This window comes from Agelaius phoeniceus, chromosome 3 (assembly GCF_051311805.1).
Source record: "Agelaius phoeniceus isolate bAgePho1 chromosome 3, bAgePho1.hap1, whole genome shotgun sequence".
Classification (NCBI taxonomy): Eukaryota; Metazoa; Chordata; class Aves; order Passeriformes; family Icteridae; genus Agelaius; species Agelaius phoeniceus.
Window position 1 is genome coordinate 54,277,593 of NC_135267.1, and position 18,814 is coordinate 54,296,406.

The window sequence follows — 18,814 nt, forward strand, 5'->3', positions numbered from 1 at the left end:
CAACTGACCTGATTGGTGTGCAAGTCCTCAGGGAATTGCTGGCATACTACCACAAAGAAAATGAACTGTTTCTCTGCTTTAGCACAAAACGGACGATAGCCTTGATTTCATCACCAGCACCCCAATAATTCAGCTCAAACACTTTGTAGCACAGCTGTAGCTCCACAGGGACCTGCCTGCTGTGTGTCACTGCAGTGATGTCAGATGCATCACGGTTTGGGGAAGTGAGCGATGCTCGGTGTGAGCGCTGACTTGCTTTCATGTGGGTCAGTGTGTGCGGCAGCGAAGCTGCTCGGGAGGGAAAGGCTCAGACTTCAAAGGGAGGGCAGCACGCAGAAGCGGTGATAAAGCAAGCCCTAACTACGTGCCATTCATAGTTACTTCACTAGGAAATCCAGGCTCACAGAGCTGTTGAACTGAGTCAGTTTCTCAGGATTTGAATGCCTACTTAAATCTCACCCATCCTATTACTTAATCCCAATTTAAACAGGCCATCCAATCACACTGCCCTCTAAAAATCAGATAACTACCCTCCAAACTATGGACTATGCTAATGCTGATTAACAAATTATCTTCACCCCGTTTTTTTCACAGGAGTTTTACCATTGACTTTAGGGGCCCAGAACTTATGTCAATGAGTCCAAGCTGACTGGTGATGATGACTCTTGTCTATTTTCCACCAGAGTTTAATCTGATTTCATATCATACTGTTCATGTTTTGCAGTCAGAAACTTTTGACTTCTTTCTCTTTTAGACTTGCATGAGTCCCAGTGGCATGAGGGAAAGGTGAAAACAGTTGGATCGTTATTTGCTGAGTGTCACTACAAGCACTATTTTAATAATTAATTTCAACTTGGAATTCTGGACAGTATTTTGTGTCACTAGCAGATGGATGGTCCAGTCAGCCTGGAGAAGCTAGCCTTTTTCCTTCATGAAAATGTGAGATCAGAGCTTTTCCTTGTTACAAGTTGTAGAACACAATTTTTAGGGATCTTCTAGCACTGTGATACTCCTTAATACCTATACTATGACTTGACATCTTGATGTGAGTCTTGAATTTAAAGAGACATGTTCCATTTCAATGTTTGCAGGCATCAGTCCAGAACAGTTCCACTGCAAGCAACATATTTGGAGCTTCCAGTGAGCTTCAGTATGGTATGAATTTAATCATTACACAGAAAAAAATAATTTCATTCAGTACAAACTTTTGATCAGTTCCACTTAGGAAAATATATTAAATCGAGAGGATATTAAGTAATTGACCAAAGGCACATCTGAGCACCGCCAAGGCAGCGGGTTGGCTTGCTGTCTGGCTTATTAATTTTTTAATGCTGTAAACATGGTAATAGAAAATCATAGTTTCGACATGGGATTACAGGCTTTTGCTGTCTAAACCCTTCTCCCTAGTCCCCAGCATGGAAAGTAAAATCTGTTACATCCTGCTGTTCTTTCTGTGGTTTCTGAAACAAAACTTTGAGAGAAAAACTCTGGTCTCAAAAGACCCTGTGGGAAATGAGAAACTTGCAAATGCTACTGTAGTTGTGTAATGTTGACAGTATGAGCTGAGTGATCCTTATACAGATTGGAAGTACACGAGCATCTGCGTAATATGCAACAATCAAAGTCTCCAGTATGTTAAGAGAACAAAACAGGAGAAGCAAATGGGGTGTGGGGGGTACAGGTTCTGCTGCCACCAGGATAGCCTGAGCATTCACAACCTTTGTTAGAAACACAAAAATGGGAGATGGAAAGTTACCAGCAAACAGCAAGACCACACATTTCAAAGAATAAGCCTGTACACTATACATTTTTGCTTCTTTACTCAGTAGAAGCATGTATCACTTGTAGGGGAGAGACTGGAGAATCAAGGGAGTCACAGTGATGTTGGCAACTTTGTTTTTAGAGCTCTGTGTCCATATGAACCCTATAAAATCAGCTGGGGATCTTCATGACAGCAACTTGCAGGACTAGATTATTAAAATACTGTCTATATGTGCATCAAATATAATCTCTTTCCAAAAGTCACACCTCCTTTTTTATCTGAGCACAGATGCTTTATTTGCAAGTAGCTGAATCTGACAACTGTCATAACACAGCTGGTTATAGAATTATTAGGTTACTACAATTACTGGGTTACTACTTTTAATAGATCACATACTTACTCTTCTATAACAGCTTTTTTTTTATATAGACAATAAGATAGAGATTATGTAATTGAGTTTACATTTTAGAAAAAATTCATAATGTATAGTCTTGAAGGCTGGGTATTTGGAAGCAACTACAGCTGACTCTAAAAGTAATATCTGTAGTTGCTTACAGGATTTAGAACTTGATGTGAGAAAGTATTGCCTTCACCATCACTATCAGGTTGTTTAAGGCAATTTTCTCCGGGATCCTCTTTGGTTCCTATACTGGTTAAACTTCCTGGATGCCTGAATGTTGTTGGTGCTCCATAGTATGTGGGAAAAAAAAAAAGTCAATTTCCCTTCTCTCTCCATGAAAAGAATTTTTCAGTTTATTTACAAAACTCTCTGGAATGACAAGGAGCCATTTGTGGTTGTTGTGGCTGATTTCTGTTGTGCTGAAGATGCTAGGAGACTGCCTAAAACTCTGCACCCCTGGTGAGATTTTTCAGCCTGTTGATGCTCTTTCTAACCGAATTCAGGGGAAATGCATTCTGGCTGCCAGTATACTTAATTTTCAGGATCACCCTGCCAGACATGTGTTTAATAATGATGAGGCAATCCCCAGTGAGGTCTTGGCCATTTGGGCCAAGGGCCTCCTTGCTCATAGACACCACTACAAAACAGTTATGGATACTCCCTGAGACTGTGGAACAGTCCCATACTCACATTTCTGTTGCTTTTTAGAACTCTTGACATTTGGTGAGTAAAATAAGTTGGTTTCTTTTCCCTCAGACATGAAGTGCCTCTTGAAGAGAAAAATATTGTCAAGCCAGGCAGATGTTTGGGGAATTTTCTTTTGTTTTGTATAAGATCTTTTCCCTTCAAAACATAGGAAGACACTTGGGAATCTTCCTTGCTGCATGCTTTGTATCAGATGGCAGCAATACTCTGAAATAAAATAGAAGTCAGGCAAATCTCTGGAGGAGTTACCACCCTCTCAGAAAGAAATCCTAAAATATTTGTGAAGATCAAATCACAAAGAGAAGCAGAAGACATTAAGCCTTTAGTTGACTTTTAGACTGATTTTCCCTCTTTGCCTCTTTTGCGGGTGCCTCAGATTCCTGCAGACCCAGAGGGGGCTGAACAGAGAGTACACATTCCTCAGCTATCACCACTGATTCAGTTGCATCCCAGAAAACTTATTGCCAATCCAGAGTAGGAATTGCCATGTACAGGTTTATCTTCCCCAGCTGCTCCCCCATGGCAGCACATCCAGTCTCTTGGCTCCCTGCAGGTGATTTAAGGCCTAGTGATCAAGCAGAGCTTAGCCTGCAAGACTGAACTCAGGTTTCACCTTGGCCCAGGCTGGCAATCTGTTTAGTACTGATAATGCACACTTATCAAACCCACGCATAATGGCTCTCCCAGGGCTGTCCTACCACTCCTGGGCTTTGTCCCCTGCTCTGCACTGTCTGTTGCCTGCAGGACAGTTCAGCTTTTTTCCTCACCATTGTGTGTCCCACCTCTAGTGCTTTTCCACACAAAGAAACACTGTCCAAGAAAGAGTCTGAGGAAATAGGCTGTGGTTTGCAAACTGAATTCCTTAATGACTTTTTCATTAGAAGAGCTGACTGCCAAATGCTGTTTGCGCTTGCCTAAAGGACAGTCTGCATGATTGAGAGTAGCTCTGCTTTACATGAAGTATTGTTTTCAGGCCACCACCACAGGCAGCTGCTTCTCACTAGGCAAGGGAAAGAGCAAGGAACGTGAGTGAGCACACAGAGCAATTGAATGACACGAGAACCCATGGGATTTCCCATCCCAAATCCACACCACCACAAGGGCTCATGTCCGTGTGGGCGCTGTGTGGTGGTAAAAGCTGAGGTGGGGTCTGGCTCTCCTGGCAAGGGGCAGCCCAGCTGGGAAGGCCGAATTCCAGAGCAGCTCTGCTGTGAAAATATTTCCTGTGAGAACACGCAAGCCTGAGAAACCAGGAGCAGCAGCAGGGATGGATTCCATTTGCCTAGCACATCCATTTCAAGAGCAAACCTCTGAAGGGATATCTTGTTGTTGGAGTGGTGATGAGACACTGCACCTCAGCTGCAGCAAATGGGCAAAGAATATTCTTCTACCCCGTGCTTTCCCCCGGGTGTCAGAATGTATGCCCAGCTGGATTTCTCCTGCATTTTCTTATTTCCATGGTTTTTTGATCCCCTGAGTTTTAATCTATACATGGAGTGAAATTGATTGAAAAATATCATCTCAAATGTTTAGAATTTATTTGCTGCACACGGTCAAAATTTAGCTTCTTGTCCACAAAAGTTCAGATTCAAATTCAGCTCCTTATCCTTAACTTTCTACTTTTAACAGGGACTACAACTCATTGTTTCCAGAGTAGGGCTTTGGAAAATATTCTGAGATTTCATTTGCTAATGAGACTTAACTGATATCTGGTCAAGTGGCTTGCACAAAAAGAGGCCTCTGGGAAAAAAAGAGCTTAAAGTCAGACAGGAGAAGGGAATAGTTCAACATCTGTTCAGGGTCTTCTCTAATCTCCAGTATTTAGGTTTTACAAAAAAAAAAAAAAAAAAAAAAAAAGAAGGGGTAGATTTTGGACCTATAGCCAGTCATCAGTCTGCAAGTGAGTAGTTTGTATCACTTCTGGCTGATGTTTGTGTAAGAGCTGAGAAAGAACTTGTCTGTGGGTCTCTGTGCTCCCACCATTTGCTTTGCCCACTGCTATGCTGTATTTTCCCTCCCTGAGAGTCTCCGATTTCACTGTGCTCAAAAAGTGTTTGGATACAAGACGGTGGAGTACTCAATGGTTAGCAGGGTCATGCATAGAATATTTCATCCCCATTGAGTCAGTTCTGAAAGTTGGTGAGAATTTTTTACATTTCATTTTTTTTGTCTTTGTAATGGAGCAGGCTGCACCAAAGACCAAGTGGTTTCAAGAAAGTGTACTTATCAAGAGCGTGTCTTGGACATATTTGCATATTTGTCCAAGACAGTAGCTATGCTACTCCATACCTCCTGGTTCTGCAGCCAGTGTCTAACCCACAAGGCCACAGTGCCCAACCCTCTGCCAAGGCACTGAATCTCTCTTCATCCCTCTTACCACATCTATAATTTGTGGCTAACAGGAGTGGTCTGTGCTCTCCTAGTGCTTTATCACCTGCTTTTTCACTTCAAAGTGTTTCTCCATGTGAATATACATTACTCACCCATTTCTACTGTTTACCTTAGTATAGAAATTTGAAGCAATGCTTACACCTGGTGTACTGTGACTGGATTTCACTAGGTGGGGTTTATGTTTACAGCTTCCTGTGGCACACCACTTAAACTCTGAGCTCTGTGTCTGATACTAGTTAAAAAAAGAGGTAAAACCACTGGTTGCTTCTTTGGGGTTATGGTTAGAGCTGGTGAAGCACTTGAGATCAGCAGGTACTAACAATTTGCTGCAATGAGAGAGGAAGAGTAAGGGCCAGTTCTTTACCCAGATTGAATGGATTCTGGAATCCCTTCAATCCCATCCAGCTTTTGCTGCAGGGGAAGGACTGGCCCATACATTGCAAGGATATGGCAAGCATCTGGATCTGAACCAGAGAGGGAAGAGGCTGAGAGGTAACAAGAATGAGATTTTCAGCTGGAGCTTGGAGATGCCTAACTTCAAACACGTTATCTCATCCTCTAGGCACAAATATTTTTGCTCCACTTTTTTTTTTCTTCCAGGTTCAATGACAAAGCCCAGTGCTTTCAAAGAATGCCAGTTTCTGGAGCATGTGGCTTGTCCCTCCCTGCTTTGATTCTTGCCTAGGGCAGAATAAGGTTCTTCCCTTACTGCAAGACAAATGAGAAACTAATTTATTACACAGGTACAAGACTGAAAGAAATGCCAGATGCAGTAAGAGACAATCAAAAAAGCACATCTCTTTAATAGTTTTTAAAAGAAAAAGCCCGTGTTTCATGTAAAATGTTGATTCTGACTTTTCAGTGACATTTTTCATTAAGAATTTCCAAGAACTGGAGCTTATTGTGCTTCATACATTTAGTTATAACATGACATGAAATCAGTGGAGCTTGACTTGCATATTTTTTCCTATTCCTTGCTCCATAACACTAGCAATAACATTCTCCATTTGGAACTATGCTTTCCTTTTTTGCTGTGTTATTTGTATGAGATGTATCTGGAATGCAGGAGAAGAGGCAGAAATTGTGAAAATGGCTAGGAGTATATTTTATTTTATACTTAGTACTTCTGGAGTTAAAGGGGAGATGGAAATTGGCCATGTAATGGATCTTAGCTATAGAGCATTATCATATTTCAATAGTAAAGTATTGCCTGTCTCGGCTCACACACACATCTTGACCTCAGAGCAGTTGCACATAATGTTTTCTCTGTCAAGAGAATCTATTCATAATGATGTGTCACAGGTGCTCACACATAATATGTTTCCCGTCAAAAGTGATCATCCATATTTTATACAGCAGCTTTGATGACAAATATTTTGTCCTTCAGCTGCTTTTTCATCCAACTGTCAGACTTACTGAAGGAAAGTCACAGATAGTTTTTAAATAATGTCAGCTTCTTAGATCACATTACTGTGTCTGCCTTTTAAAGCTGTTTCATACAAGGGCCACAAGACAGAGGAGAGAGAGATAAGGATGTTTTCATTTACTTAACATTAGAAAGAAAAAATTTTCCAGGTTCTTAATTTCAAAATCAATAAGCTCTGTGCCTTTAGAATATTTTCAGAAAAAAAAAAGTGTTCTATTTATTAAGTATTCAGTATTTTGAGAGTCTAGTGAAAGCAAGTATGATAACTGAATTGGGGTTGCAACTTCTCACTGCTGAATGTCATTTATTCTCAGAGTGGTGTCATGTACTCATTGTAAACACACTTTCCTCTAGGTTATGCTACAAAATGAATGTCTCAGTACACACAGAGAATTGAGTTCTTGTATTCTTACTGAAATTGTTTGTGCACAGCAAGGCCAAAGTTTGTACATTTCATGTATGTCCAGCCCTACTGAGAGAAATAACCCTCATTCCTCATTTTATTAATGAAAGAGGAAGAATGAACTTGAATTCCCTTTGAGGTTCTTCAGGTCACAGGACTTGTCATTGAAACCTCAGAGCCCAGCAAAGTGCTTTTCCCATTCATGGGACATGTCTTTTCTGCTGAGAGTGTAAGTGAGCAAAGTACAGAGGTGTTGCTGAACTTCCCTGCCAGGCAACCCTGCCCTGAGCAGCAGGCAGTGGTGCCTCTCAACATACAAGCCATGGATTCATACGGATTCCTGGTCTGCCTCCAAGGGCTCCACAGAAACGAGTTGAAAAAAACAAGTTAACTTTGTGTGCAAGCTATTTAGCAGTGTCTGCAGATCAAAATAAAATCAAAGCACTAAAATAGGCAATCACACCATGCATGTGCACATTTATAAAATTATCATTGGCCTGAGAAGAAGGCAGAACAGGAAGCCAATAGTATTTAGAAATACAAGTTACAAATGTAAATGAGGACTATATTTTTTCCATATATGAAATATAACCAGGTGTGTTAGGCTGAGAGATTAAAGCTTGCACTTTAAAAAATTACTATTTTTCATGCAAGACAAGGCCAAAACAAGAGGGCACACAGGGTCTGGCGTTAGTTGATGCTCCATTATTTTTTTAGTTTCAGTTTATTTAAGAAAGCAAGCAAGAAGGAATTAAAAGTAGGTAAGGTAACAGCTTCTCAAGTACAAGAGGATGCAAAACTTTATTCTCTACCACTGAGAAGTAATACACTTCATTGTATCACACAGCAGATTAATGTCTGCTACTGAAAAGATAGCCTGCAACAGCAACCTCTTTCCTGCTATCCCCAAGCCCCTAAAGAAGTTAGGCAGTGTGTGTAATAAATTTCGTTTTCCTTGTCTGAAGAATTAGAACAATTCAATTGAAAGGCAAATATAATCCTACCTATGCTATATGCTGAGACTGGAGCAGGATAAATGCCACAGTTAAGTCTAAACATCAGGTTGTAATTGTTAGAGATTAAAAACATGCCAGAGAGAACATTCCAGGGAAAGAAGGAGGGTGAGAAGAATGGCTCTCCTGTGTCTTTTTTTTAAGGCAAAGTATCATCAGATCTTACAAGGGCATATTCCTGCACAGCAGAACTCAAATAAAATGGCATTTAGTCAACAAAGGAAATTATACACTAGATCGATTTTTAATCATCCAACTAGGAAAAGAAAGAATAAGTGAACATGAATTTTTCTGCTGAGACAAGTGCACATAAGGCAGAAAAGCCCCTGAAAATAAGGAAAAGAAAAATGAATGTTCTCTAGAATGCTGCTGTTCCATATCATCTATTTCAAAGATCATTTACTGTTGGCTATTTCTGCAAGATGCAAAGATGTCGGCTGAGCTTCTCATTTTTATGCAGATGAAATAATTTCTGAAATGACAAGTCAGGTCATAAGAGACACAAGAAAAAATGAAGCAATCTTTAAGAACTGTCAGAGAGATGGATGGTCCACTCTTCCAAGTGCAGAGGAACCATTATTGCATGGTCTTGTTTAAGGTATTGTTTTCTCACAGTTTTTTTTTTTTTTAATTCTTTTCTTCTCAGTGCATCCTAATGTGAGCCAGGGTTGCCAAGGAGGGTGTGCTACATGCTCTGACTACAACGGATGCCTGTCATGTAAGCCCAGGCTCTTCTTTGTTCTGGAGAGGATTGGCATGAAACAGATTGGAGTGTGTCTTTCCTCGTGTCCAAGCGGATACTATGGGACACGGTATCCCGACATTAATAAGTGTGCAAGTAAGTGCTGGGGAAAGGGGAAGCACGTGGGTTTGTTTGTTCTCTCTTGAATTCTGTGTCTCCTTAGGAGTCAAGTCAATAGAGAAGGAGATGGACAGGCTCTGTCCTTATTTGCTCAGTTCTTTGTAGTAGTGCAGAAAATATTAACCTGAGCAAGAAGTTGAAGACCACAAAAATGGCCTAAAGCTCAGGGATCCTGGCTTTGCATGAAAGACCTGCCTAGAACCCAGGTGATGGCCTTGTCCTCCTCCTCTACATCCCCATGTGAAGGGGAAGAACTGGTGGGCACCAGTGCCCTCCAGAAGCAAGAGAATGCCAGCAGCTCTGAAGAGAGAGAGGGGACTGAGGAATGCTGAATCTTGGTACTGGAGCTGTCTAACCCACTGCCCTTACTTGCCTGAGCCCTGCAACAAGGAAATAAGGTGGCAGGTGGCATGCTTTGGAGATGTGGTTTGCCCTGATCTCTTTATAGCTTGTCTCAAGCTCACTGTAGTCCTCTGAATGCCTGTAGAAGCTGGCCAGGTTTCAGCTGGCCAGATTTCAGCCTGATTTGGGGGAATTTACTGGTTTGTGTTGTTTCCAGGCTGGGGGACAGAGAAGCCAACTCTATTCTCTACTGCTCAGGCAACATTTTGACCCCACTATGGATTTTTGAACCATAAATGAACTGGAAAAGATCACAATGTCCTCCCCACTCCTCTTACTGTTGTTGAATTCACTGTTTTTAATCCCACAGGTGATATAAAAACATAAGAGTGATGGCCAAGAAACTCTCCCAGTTTTTACCTGGTAATAAAAGTTATTTAATGAATGGACCCCGGAGTAAACTCTTACAGAGTAATTTGACACTGCAAAGTATTTGCTCGCTTTTTAGCAGTGTGTGGCCTTGCATATCAAACATGAGCTGTGCCATACATAAGGTTTTATGCATTTCTCTTAAAAATTTCTGAGAACTGGGAAATGGATCAGCAATGCCAATTTGGATAGTCATATAGAGAATACATTAAATACTACAGAACATCTGCTTGAACATCAGGGAACCATTTAAAGAAAAAGAAAGATATGTTGATCGAAACCACTCCTAAGCAGATTCTAAATTCTGGCATATTTTTTTTCTCCTTCATGAATATTTTTATCTCCTGGAGACAGGAGATAGGAGTGTGGAGCTGACCTAGCACCTGTGTCCCATGGGGTCAATTAGTACCTATGTGGTGCCAGGGCAGGGCAGAAGCAGCACAGTGTTATTCTCATGTGCTCTGCTCTGCCTGCCATTTGCATAGGTCTCCAAGAAGATTAGCAGTGTGAGGCTGTTCAGCATCAGGCCATCCTTTCTAAATTCTCACCCATGCCAGGGTCACCTGTGGCTGGCTTCACCATGCGTACTGGTCAGGAAGAAGACCTAACATAATTTGTTTCCTTTGAGGATTGTCTGACATTGCTAGAATTGTGTGATTCTGGTATGTGTGAGAGAGCCCATGGCAGTTCATGGCTAAGAGCAACAATGCTGTTGTTTACTGTTTGCGTTTCAGAATGTAAAGCTGACTGTGATACCTGCTTCACCAGAAACTTCTGCACAAAGTGTAAAAGTGGGTTTTACTTATACAGTGGAAAGTGCCTTGAAAAGTGCCCTGATGGGCTGGAAGCCAACAACCACACGATGGAGTGCACCAGCATCGGTGAGTCTGCTCCCCATGTCCTGCCTCGTTTTCTCAGAGGGGGTGTGGGATCTAAGAAAGGCATGATCAGTTACAACACCGGGGAAATGAAAATGTTCTTCATAACAAGATATATTCCCGAGCACAAAACACTCAAGGTATTTCCCAAGTCTGCCACTTCACAAGAGGCACAAACCTGGTTGTGTCCTGCAAAAACAGCCTTGATGCTAAGGGCAACTCTGCCAGAGGAAGGACAGCGTGTTTGGTCTGCCCTGAGGTAGCAAGACATCCATCTCTTGCTTGGTTACTGTGTTATGCAGCACCACGAACAGCAAAGTTTCAAAAACCCTGAGTCAGATCCCACATGTAGTTTAAAAAAGATTAAAATACTAATGGCTTTACTTTAGCTCCCTTGTACCACCTGAGCCTTCAAAGCATGTATGCAACAACACTTTGAAGCTTACCTTTTCAAAGGTGAAGGCTAAAAACTAATATATTAAGGAAACATCCCCCCAAAAAACCTCCAATCTCCAAAATGGTGCAATAATCACCAGACTTCAGAAAATGAGGATTACAAATAGGGTGCCACTGTCACTGAAGGAGTGAGATTGATGTCATTGTGAGTCACTGGCTGTGGAGAAGAGACTTGCTTTTGTATCTTGAGCCTCTGACTCAAAAGCTCCAATTATTCATACAAGGGCAATTTCAGAGGTCACCACACCTAAATGTCTGCTCCATCCCTCAGCCATCTCTCCAAATGAAAGAAGAACAAGTGATATGTTTGCCTGTGAGCAGCTGCAGTTAGCATCCCCCACCACGGGCACACTGAAGCTATGGCAGGGCTCAGCTTATTTTAGTACTTTGGCTGTGAATTGTGATGGCTGAGGGCTGTGAGCTGCAGTGCAAGCCGTAACCTCTTCAGCCACCAGCAACCAGAGAGACAGCACTTAGGCAGAGCCTGGCCGTGATGGAAATCTTCTCCACAGTGTCATGCACATAGCTCTCTCTGGCATCCAGTGTTTTGGAGGGGAAGTAATGCAGGAATAAAAATAATGTGCAGTAGTTTGGCATTTTCCTTCTCAAATATATATTAGTTCAGGTGGTAGTGTAGGCTTTTATGGTTTTATTTTCAAGACTTTCATCTTTGAAAGAAATTAAAGGGATCATTTTTGTTTCTTGATGGCTGTTTCCAACCGCTGTAGACTCAGCTGCTTTAACAGTGAGTCAGTCTCAAAGAGGAAAAGCCATTTAAAGCTATGGAGTAAAACCAGAACCTTTTTGTGCATGTGAAAGCCAATTATTTTAGCAGAAGAGCCCCAGTGTAACATGAAAAAAATGACCCATATGACAACTCACTGGAGGAAGGTTCAGAGATTGCCTAAAGTCTGTTATATTTCTAGGTTTCAGAAAATTTAGAAGTAAATTCTGGATCTGGAAAAATGTTGACTTGCTAATTTGTCTTTATAGAGGAGCAGGAAGTCTTTCCTTCTTCAGTGGTGACTTATAATCTTAAGGATGCAGTTGGACTTAAAGTAAATACATACATTTACTATCTTTTTTCAAGAGAAAGATAGCAAGATGGCATAAGAGAAGGATTGCTATTAAAAGCATATTGTTAGCCTTCCAAGTTTATTCCCATGTTTTGTTTACACTCTTTGGATAAGCGTGAAATGTCACACCTTCTGACCTCCAAACAGCACAGGATGCACATTCACATCACTCTGGTTTAGAAAGGGTAATCTGCATCATTCTGAAAAGCTTGAAGCCTCACACTGACCCAAATTCTCCTCTGCTTTGCCTGTTTCTAGCTTCTGTATTCTACAGGTGATGGGTCTTTAGGTGGCCAAAGACACTTGACTTCCAGTGTAACGTCTTTTGATATCAGTTGGTCCTTTATAACTATCAATTTCCCAATTTCCACCTTTGAGAGATGAGCTGCAGCAACCTGACCCAATGGCTTCACTCACCTTTCACACAGGCATGACCAAAGTTTATTCCACCAAAGCTAAAAGGGTTTACACCTCCATCAAACCAAAGAAAAGTCAGAAAAAAACCCCAGTAGCTTATTCCACTGAGACCAGTAGTGCTGTTATTGCCTTGCTTCAGGAATGTAATTACAAAACAGTGAGTAGAAAATAGTAACTGTTATAATCATTTGACATTATTTTGTGCTGCATATCCTTAACAATACAATTTCTGTCAATTCATTGCTGCAACTCACAACTGATTAATTCCATTAGTTTTTGCCACCTTTTGGCTGATGCAGAATGAAAATAATGTACCATATGTATTCTGTATACAAAAAACATATTGGTCAGGCTAAGTTTATTTTATGTTTATTGCAGTGCACTGTGAAACTAGTGAGTGGAGTCCGTGGAGCCCTTGCATGAAGAAAGGAAAAACTTGTGGTTTCAAAAGAGGAAATGAAGTGAGGGTCAAAGAGATCATACAGCATCCATCAGCAAGGGGAAATCCTTGCCCAGCTACAACCGAGAGCAGAAAATGTATTGTACAAAGAAAGAGATGTCAGAAGGAAGGAAAAGGTACCAAGTTATCATCATCATAATATGAGATTGATATTGTGTTGTTTTAATAATTCGCACCTGAATTCTTAGGCCTCAATTTCAGGCTTCATCAAAGCTGCCGTTGATGTGGTGGTTTTTGGGCCAGAGAGAATTGTGCCTTTGCCTGCAGTAAATAAAATCCTAACACTGCTCAAAAAATGTGCTTTGTGTGATCTAGAGAGGACAGGGTGGGCCGGAAGGGAAGGCACTTTGTCTCCCAATTCTGTCTGCTGAAAGAGTTGCCAAGATGAAAAGTTGCATTGTAGCGCTCAGAACAAACAGATCCATCATAAAACATGTCAGGGTGGGTGTTGTCTGTTGGGTATCAGGCAGCCAAGTTTCGTGCTTCAACAGAGGGATTCCTCCAAACCAATTCCTATTTCATGCTTCCCTACAAGATTTTAACTCTTGTAAATGCAGTGCTGTGGCCTCTCTCCCAGCCTGAACTCTTTACTAGCTCTGGCTGAACAACATAACCTGACCCTGACATCTGCATCTGGGTCATCGAGTCCCAGCGTGGGAGAAAGATCACAGCATTGCATGGCAGACAAGGGAAACTCCACTTGGTTTCACCCAAGAAGCAAGGCTGCCAGCAGAACTGTCCCTCCATGCAAGGCAGCTTGTGAGACTTACTCCCCAGCATGGCAGTGAGGGAATGGCAACACATATGTTAAGACTGGGAGATGCTTAAAAAGTTTATGAAATAATAATTTACATAAATTCCACTCAGTAGATACTGTAGTTTGATTATTCTCCCCTTCTTGCAGAGGGGAAATTACTTGATCTGTCCTCAGTGAAGTTACTCTGGTTGACACAGGTGTAACTATATAGACTATTTCCTTTTCTCCATTCCTCCCATTTCCCCATCTATCTATTTCTCTCTTTCCTCCCACCCCTTCTGAGGGTGAGTGGAAGAGGTGGAGCAGCTGCCCCTCCATGTGAACATCTGTGAGGCAGCAGTAGCTGCTGGTACCAAGTAACAACCCCCTGTTCCACTGTCAAATGATGGCCAGGCTTGCTGCAGATGACAGGGAAACGCTCAAGGGGCTTGGATCTTGTAACCCTTTTGAAGGTTAGCTCATTCCCTGGGGATGCACCTCATGAGAAGGGCAATAATGTTATTAGAGAGAGTCCAAATAAGGGCCACAAAGATGTTGAAGGGCCTTGAGGGGAAGCCATATGGGGAGTAGCTGAGGTCACTTGATCTGCTCAGACTGAAGAGGAGGAGATTGAGGGGAGATCCCCTTGCTGTCTACAGCTTCCTTGTGAGGGGAAGAGAAGATGCAGACACTGATCTCTTCTCTGTGCTGACCAGTGACAGGACCAAAGGGAATGACCTGAAGTTGTGTCAGGAGAGGTTTAGGTTGGCTATCAGGAAAAGATTCTTCAGCCAGAGGGTGACTGGTCACTGGAACAGGCTCCCTAGAGAAGTGGTCACAGCACCAAGCCTGACAGAGTTCAAGAAGCATTTCGACAATGCTCTCAAGCACATGGTGACTGTTGGGGTGTCCTGCTCAAGGCCAGGAGTTGCACTTGATGATCCTTGAGGGTCCCTTCCAACTCAGCATATTCTCTGATTCTGTGATTCTATAGACCAGATAGCTACAGGTGACTCTTCCTCACCCAAGAACTGGGTAGATCTGCTGATCTATAGGGCATAGATGTCACCTCCTGCTCCTTGAGTCAGGCAGTGTCCTGAAGAAGTAGAGAACTGTACCTGTGTCAAGGTCACGGTCAAGACAACCTATTTACTGATTCCCTTTAGAAATCCTACAGAATTCTATGTTCAAAATGTCCGTGCTTGGTTCTGTTTCTACACAGTGGCACAACTTGAAACAGCCTCTCATTAGCCCACTGTAACTGGGGAAAGAGTCCATTTTTTTTCCCTACCAAAGCCTAATCTTGACAGAGATGAAAATATAGGACTGAACTGTAATTTTGGACTATGAAACTGGGTTTTTTTTGAGGCGATGATATTATGTGTTTGCTTATAGCAATTTGGCAAACACTTCAGATTGGCCAAGACATTTCTCTTTGAGAAATGCCTGCTGTTCCTGTGTAATAAGAACTTTAGAAGAAACTATTCACGTATTTTCCTATCCATTCTTATTTTATGGGATTTGAGCCAAACCATACTTGAAAAATACTGTGCACCACAAGAATTTGTTCACAATCATGAATCTTTTTCTTCCCTTTTCTTCTGCAATATGCATAAAGGTAGGCTTTTTTCCTTCTTTAGAGCAAGTCACAGTCTATATTCTAGCCTGTCTTGTGCTCAGTAGATAATTCCTTCAAATGAGGAACCTGTGTTCCCACTCTGTCTCTGCCTTTGGGATTTGTATGCCTGTGTCTGAGACCCCTTATTTTTTTGTTTTGTTCTGACATTTACATTCTCAGTATTCACAGAAGTCTTTCCCCTTCACATTCATCGCTTCAGGGAGATGAACCTTTTTTTTTTTTAAAGAAAGATAATTCTTAACAAAACTGAGGAATATCACACATGAAACATCAGGTTAAAAGAGCATGATTTAGAGATGAATTATGGTGACAGGCTAGGAAGGTAAGAATTAAGCTATAAGTTGTCCTTCTATTCCTGTTGAAATGGGGAAACAAAGCTTTCCAACTTAATCTCCAGGCAACATATCTTCCCTACTGCTACTGTCCCTTATTACACAACAAGAAATTTCTATTCCCCTTTGAACAATAGAATAATTGCCCAAGAAAGCAAGCCAGGCTCTGTTCTTAAGGCTAGCTGTGCCCTGTCAGTGAGTGGAGAAGGAGGTGACAACAGAAACACTTGAAAGGAAAGGGAAAGTCAGTAAGTTTGTATTTACTGTTGAGAAATATTGAAAAGGCTGTTTTGTATTGTACAACTCCCTGTGGCCACTCGGCATTGTTTTAGAGTTGAACTTCTATGGCATTGGCTTTTGAAGTGTAGCAGAGCCGGCAGTGACCAGCAGTGCTGCTAATCTTTTCTCCATGACCATGGAGAGAGGGTCAGCTCAGTCACTCTTGGCTGTTTCCATGTTAGATAGATGTCTGTGGCTGAGGGATTTAGGTCAAAGACCACATGATGACGGGGTGTGCTCGTCACAGAGGCCTCAGTGACTTTGCTGGAGACGTTGAGGTCAGCGACAGGATGTTACTCAGTGAAGGCGCTGCTATCGCACAGCAGCAAGGACACGTCTCTGGAACAACCATGCAAAACGAGATAAAGCAGATGAAGGGGGCTTTTTTTCTTTGTTTCCATCTGCTGGTGTGTCACTGGAGCTGACGAGATGTCTTGCAACCCTTCATTTCCCCTTCACTGGCTATGCAATGATGTTTTACTGTGAGAAGATGATAATATTTTCAGAATGGATGCAAACAAATGGGAATAATGAGGATACAAATAGCTCAATTAGCCTAAAAGATTCTTTCAACTTATTTTATCACTAAATTAGTTGATCCCAGTGTGATCTGACATGGTAATTCCCATTTGTTTTGCATACAGGCTCCTTTTGTAGTTCAATCTCATGCAAACCTCACAGTAATTTATTTCATCATTCTCCTCTTTTAATCCCATGATGTTGTGTTCTTTTTAGTCTGCATGACTATATAATATTAAGTTCCAGTTTTTTCTTCTTCCTTTCTTTTCCTCACGCTTTTTGTCTTGTTCACCCAGTGCAGTATACTGTAACTTTTACCTTCCCACACGTAACATGTTCTTGGCTCCTACCCTTCATTGACAGATAAAAATTGAGACACATGTTTCCTGTAACCATGTCTGTTAATGGCAAATAGATGTCCTGGAAAAGCAAAAGAGCTTTCACAGCTCCTCAAACACTGCAAATTATCCATCAATATTATTTCTTTGCCTGAATAAATGTGCTCTTGCCTAACACAAGTCCCTTTGGAGTACTGTCTGCAAATGAGATTGACTTTATTGGATGAAAGACAAATATTCTGAAATTCCTATATTCTGCATACAAAAGTATTTGTGGGGAAAGAATTGCATATTTTCATGACTAATTCTGCCAAGAAGAGAATATTCACCATATGACTTTCTGTTGAGTCCCAACTAAACCCCCCCACTGATCAGACAATTTCAAGCACTTTCAGAGAATATGTTTTGATCAGTTTGAAGATAATAAAAGAACTCATCAAAATTATGAACAAGAAAGACACCTTAGAAATCTGGGTATTATGCAAGCCAATAGATAGATGACATTGGTTACATAGATGCATTATTATAAGCAAATAAATACATTTCAATTGTTTCTTGTTCTTATATTGAATTTTTGCACACGCTGGTGGTGTTTTGATGTTCAGAAGACAGAAGCAGTATTAACTTAACTGTGTCCCATTCTGTGCCAATACAAACCAAACAAAGTTCCTATTCCTGACAGGCAAAATTTCAAGCATTAGACATGAAGACATGGGAGGGTGAATGTAGAATAGCATGTTTCTTTTTCACTGTGGAATGTAGCAGTTGTCACCTTGTACAGTCTGAAAGCAGGATACAGTTATGAGAGGAAGAGGGATAACTTTAGTCAAAATTTAAAAGACTACAACCCCCTGGAGGTGAGGTAGCTTGTCAGCTAATGGTTTAAGCTCTAAGGAGAATAGAGACTATGCTATGATTCTTCTTTAGTTTACAGCAGAAATAAGAGAGAGAGAAATGCCTTTGAGGTGAGGAGCTGAATTCTAGACAGAGACTGGTGAACAGAAGGGAACTAAGGGAACAAGATTTGTTGCTGAGGAATTTTAATGACGAAATGCATAAATTTTGGGTAAATAAATTAAAATAATAACTTCTATACTGTATGACATACATGTGAGTATAAAACTGCAGGTTCCATTAAATAGCCTAGAGAACTGAGACTCAGCTCATTTCTGTTGTTTCTTTGTACTAGTTCTTCCACCTCTTATATGCCCACATAATGCTCCCAAACACATTAATCAGATAATGTCTGAAGAGGCCTTCAATTCGCTGTGGTGGGAGGAGGGACTCCAAGCAGGATGAGTGCATTTCAGGGGAGCCACAGGTCAGCCACAGTAAAACAAAAATTGGATTTGAAAAATACTCATGTTCAATACTAATTTTACCTAGTCTCAGCAAAATTGGGTCAGAGCAGTGTTTTGTTGTGTTGATAAATGTGTAGTAATGGCTGTACATCTGCTTATTCAAATGAATAGTCTATCTCTATACACTCCATACTCCAAAGATAAATTCTCTTCCCAAGGTTACGGAGGTCCACACCACTTCAGTAATTCCTCAGAGTACTATTTTTAAGCAAATATTTTTCTGATTAAAATAAAAAGACTACAGTTTTAAATATTTCTGGTATTGACTACTTTTACTTAATCAAATTTAAGTCCTAAGCATGGCTATGTGGGAAAGTAAGATATTCCTATCACAGTCCATTCCACAAGTCACATCCTCTCACTCATATAAAGCTCAGTGGCATTTAAAACAAGAGGGCTGGAGCATGTGAGCCAGGGAGACATCCCAGTACACAGTTCACTCATGTAACTGTGAGAGATGGGGTGTCCTGTGTGAAGGTCACTAGTGTGGTTATGGTTAATGACCTTACTCCATGGCAGGTCACAGGACTTCTGAAACCTCAAAATGAGCACGAAGCTAATTACTGCATCCGTGTGTTTACATATTGCAT

General features: G+C 41.2%; 1 protein-coding gene across 1 annotated transcript in view; it reads left to right on the forward strand.

Annotated features, from left to right (window-relative positions):
- RSPO3 (R-spondin 3) overlaps positions 1 to 18,814 on the forward strand; it is a 58,161-nt gene that overhangs the window by 22,437 nt on the left and 16,910 nt on the right. Inside the window, exons 2-4 of the mRNA XM_054630318.2 lie at positions 8,747 to 8,938; positions 10,468 to 10,614; positions 12,939 to 13,136. Of these exons, the coding sequence (XP_054486293.1) occupies positions 8,747 to 8,938; positions 10,468 to 10,614; positions 12,939 to 13,136 (537 nt within the window). The remainder of the gene's footprint in view (positions 1 to 8,746; positions 8,939 to 10,467; positions 10,615 to 12,938; positions 13,137 to 18,814) is intronic.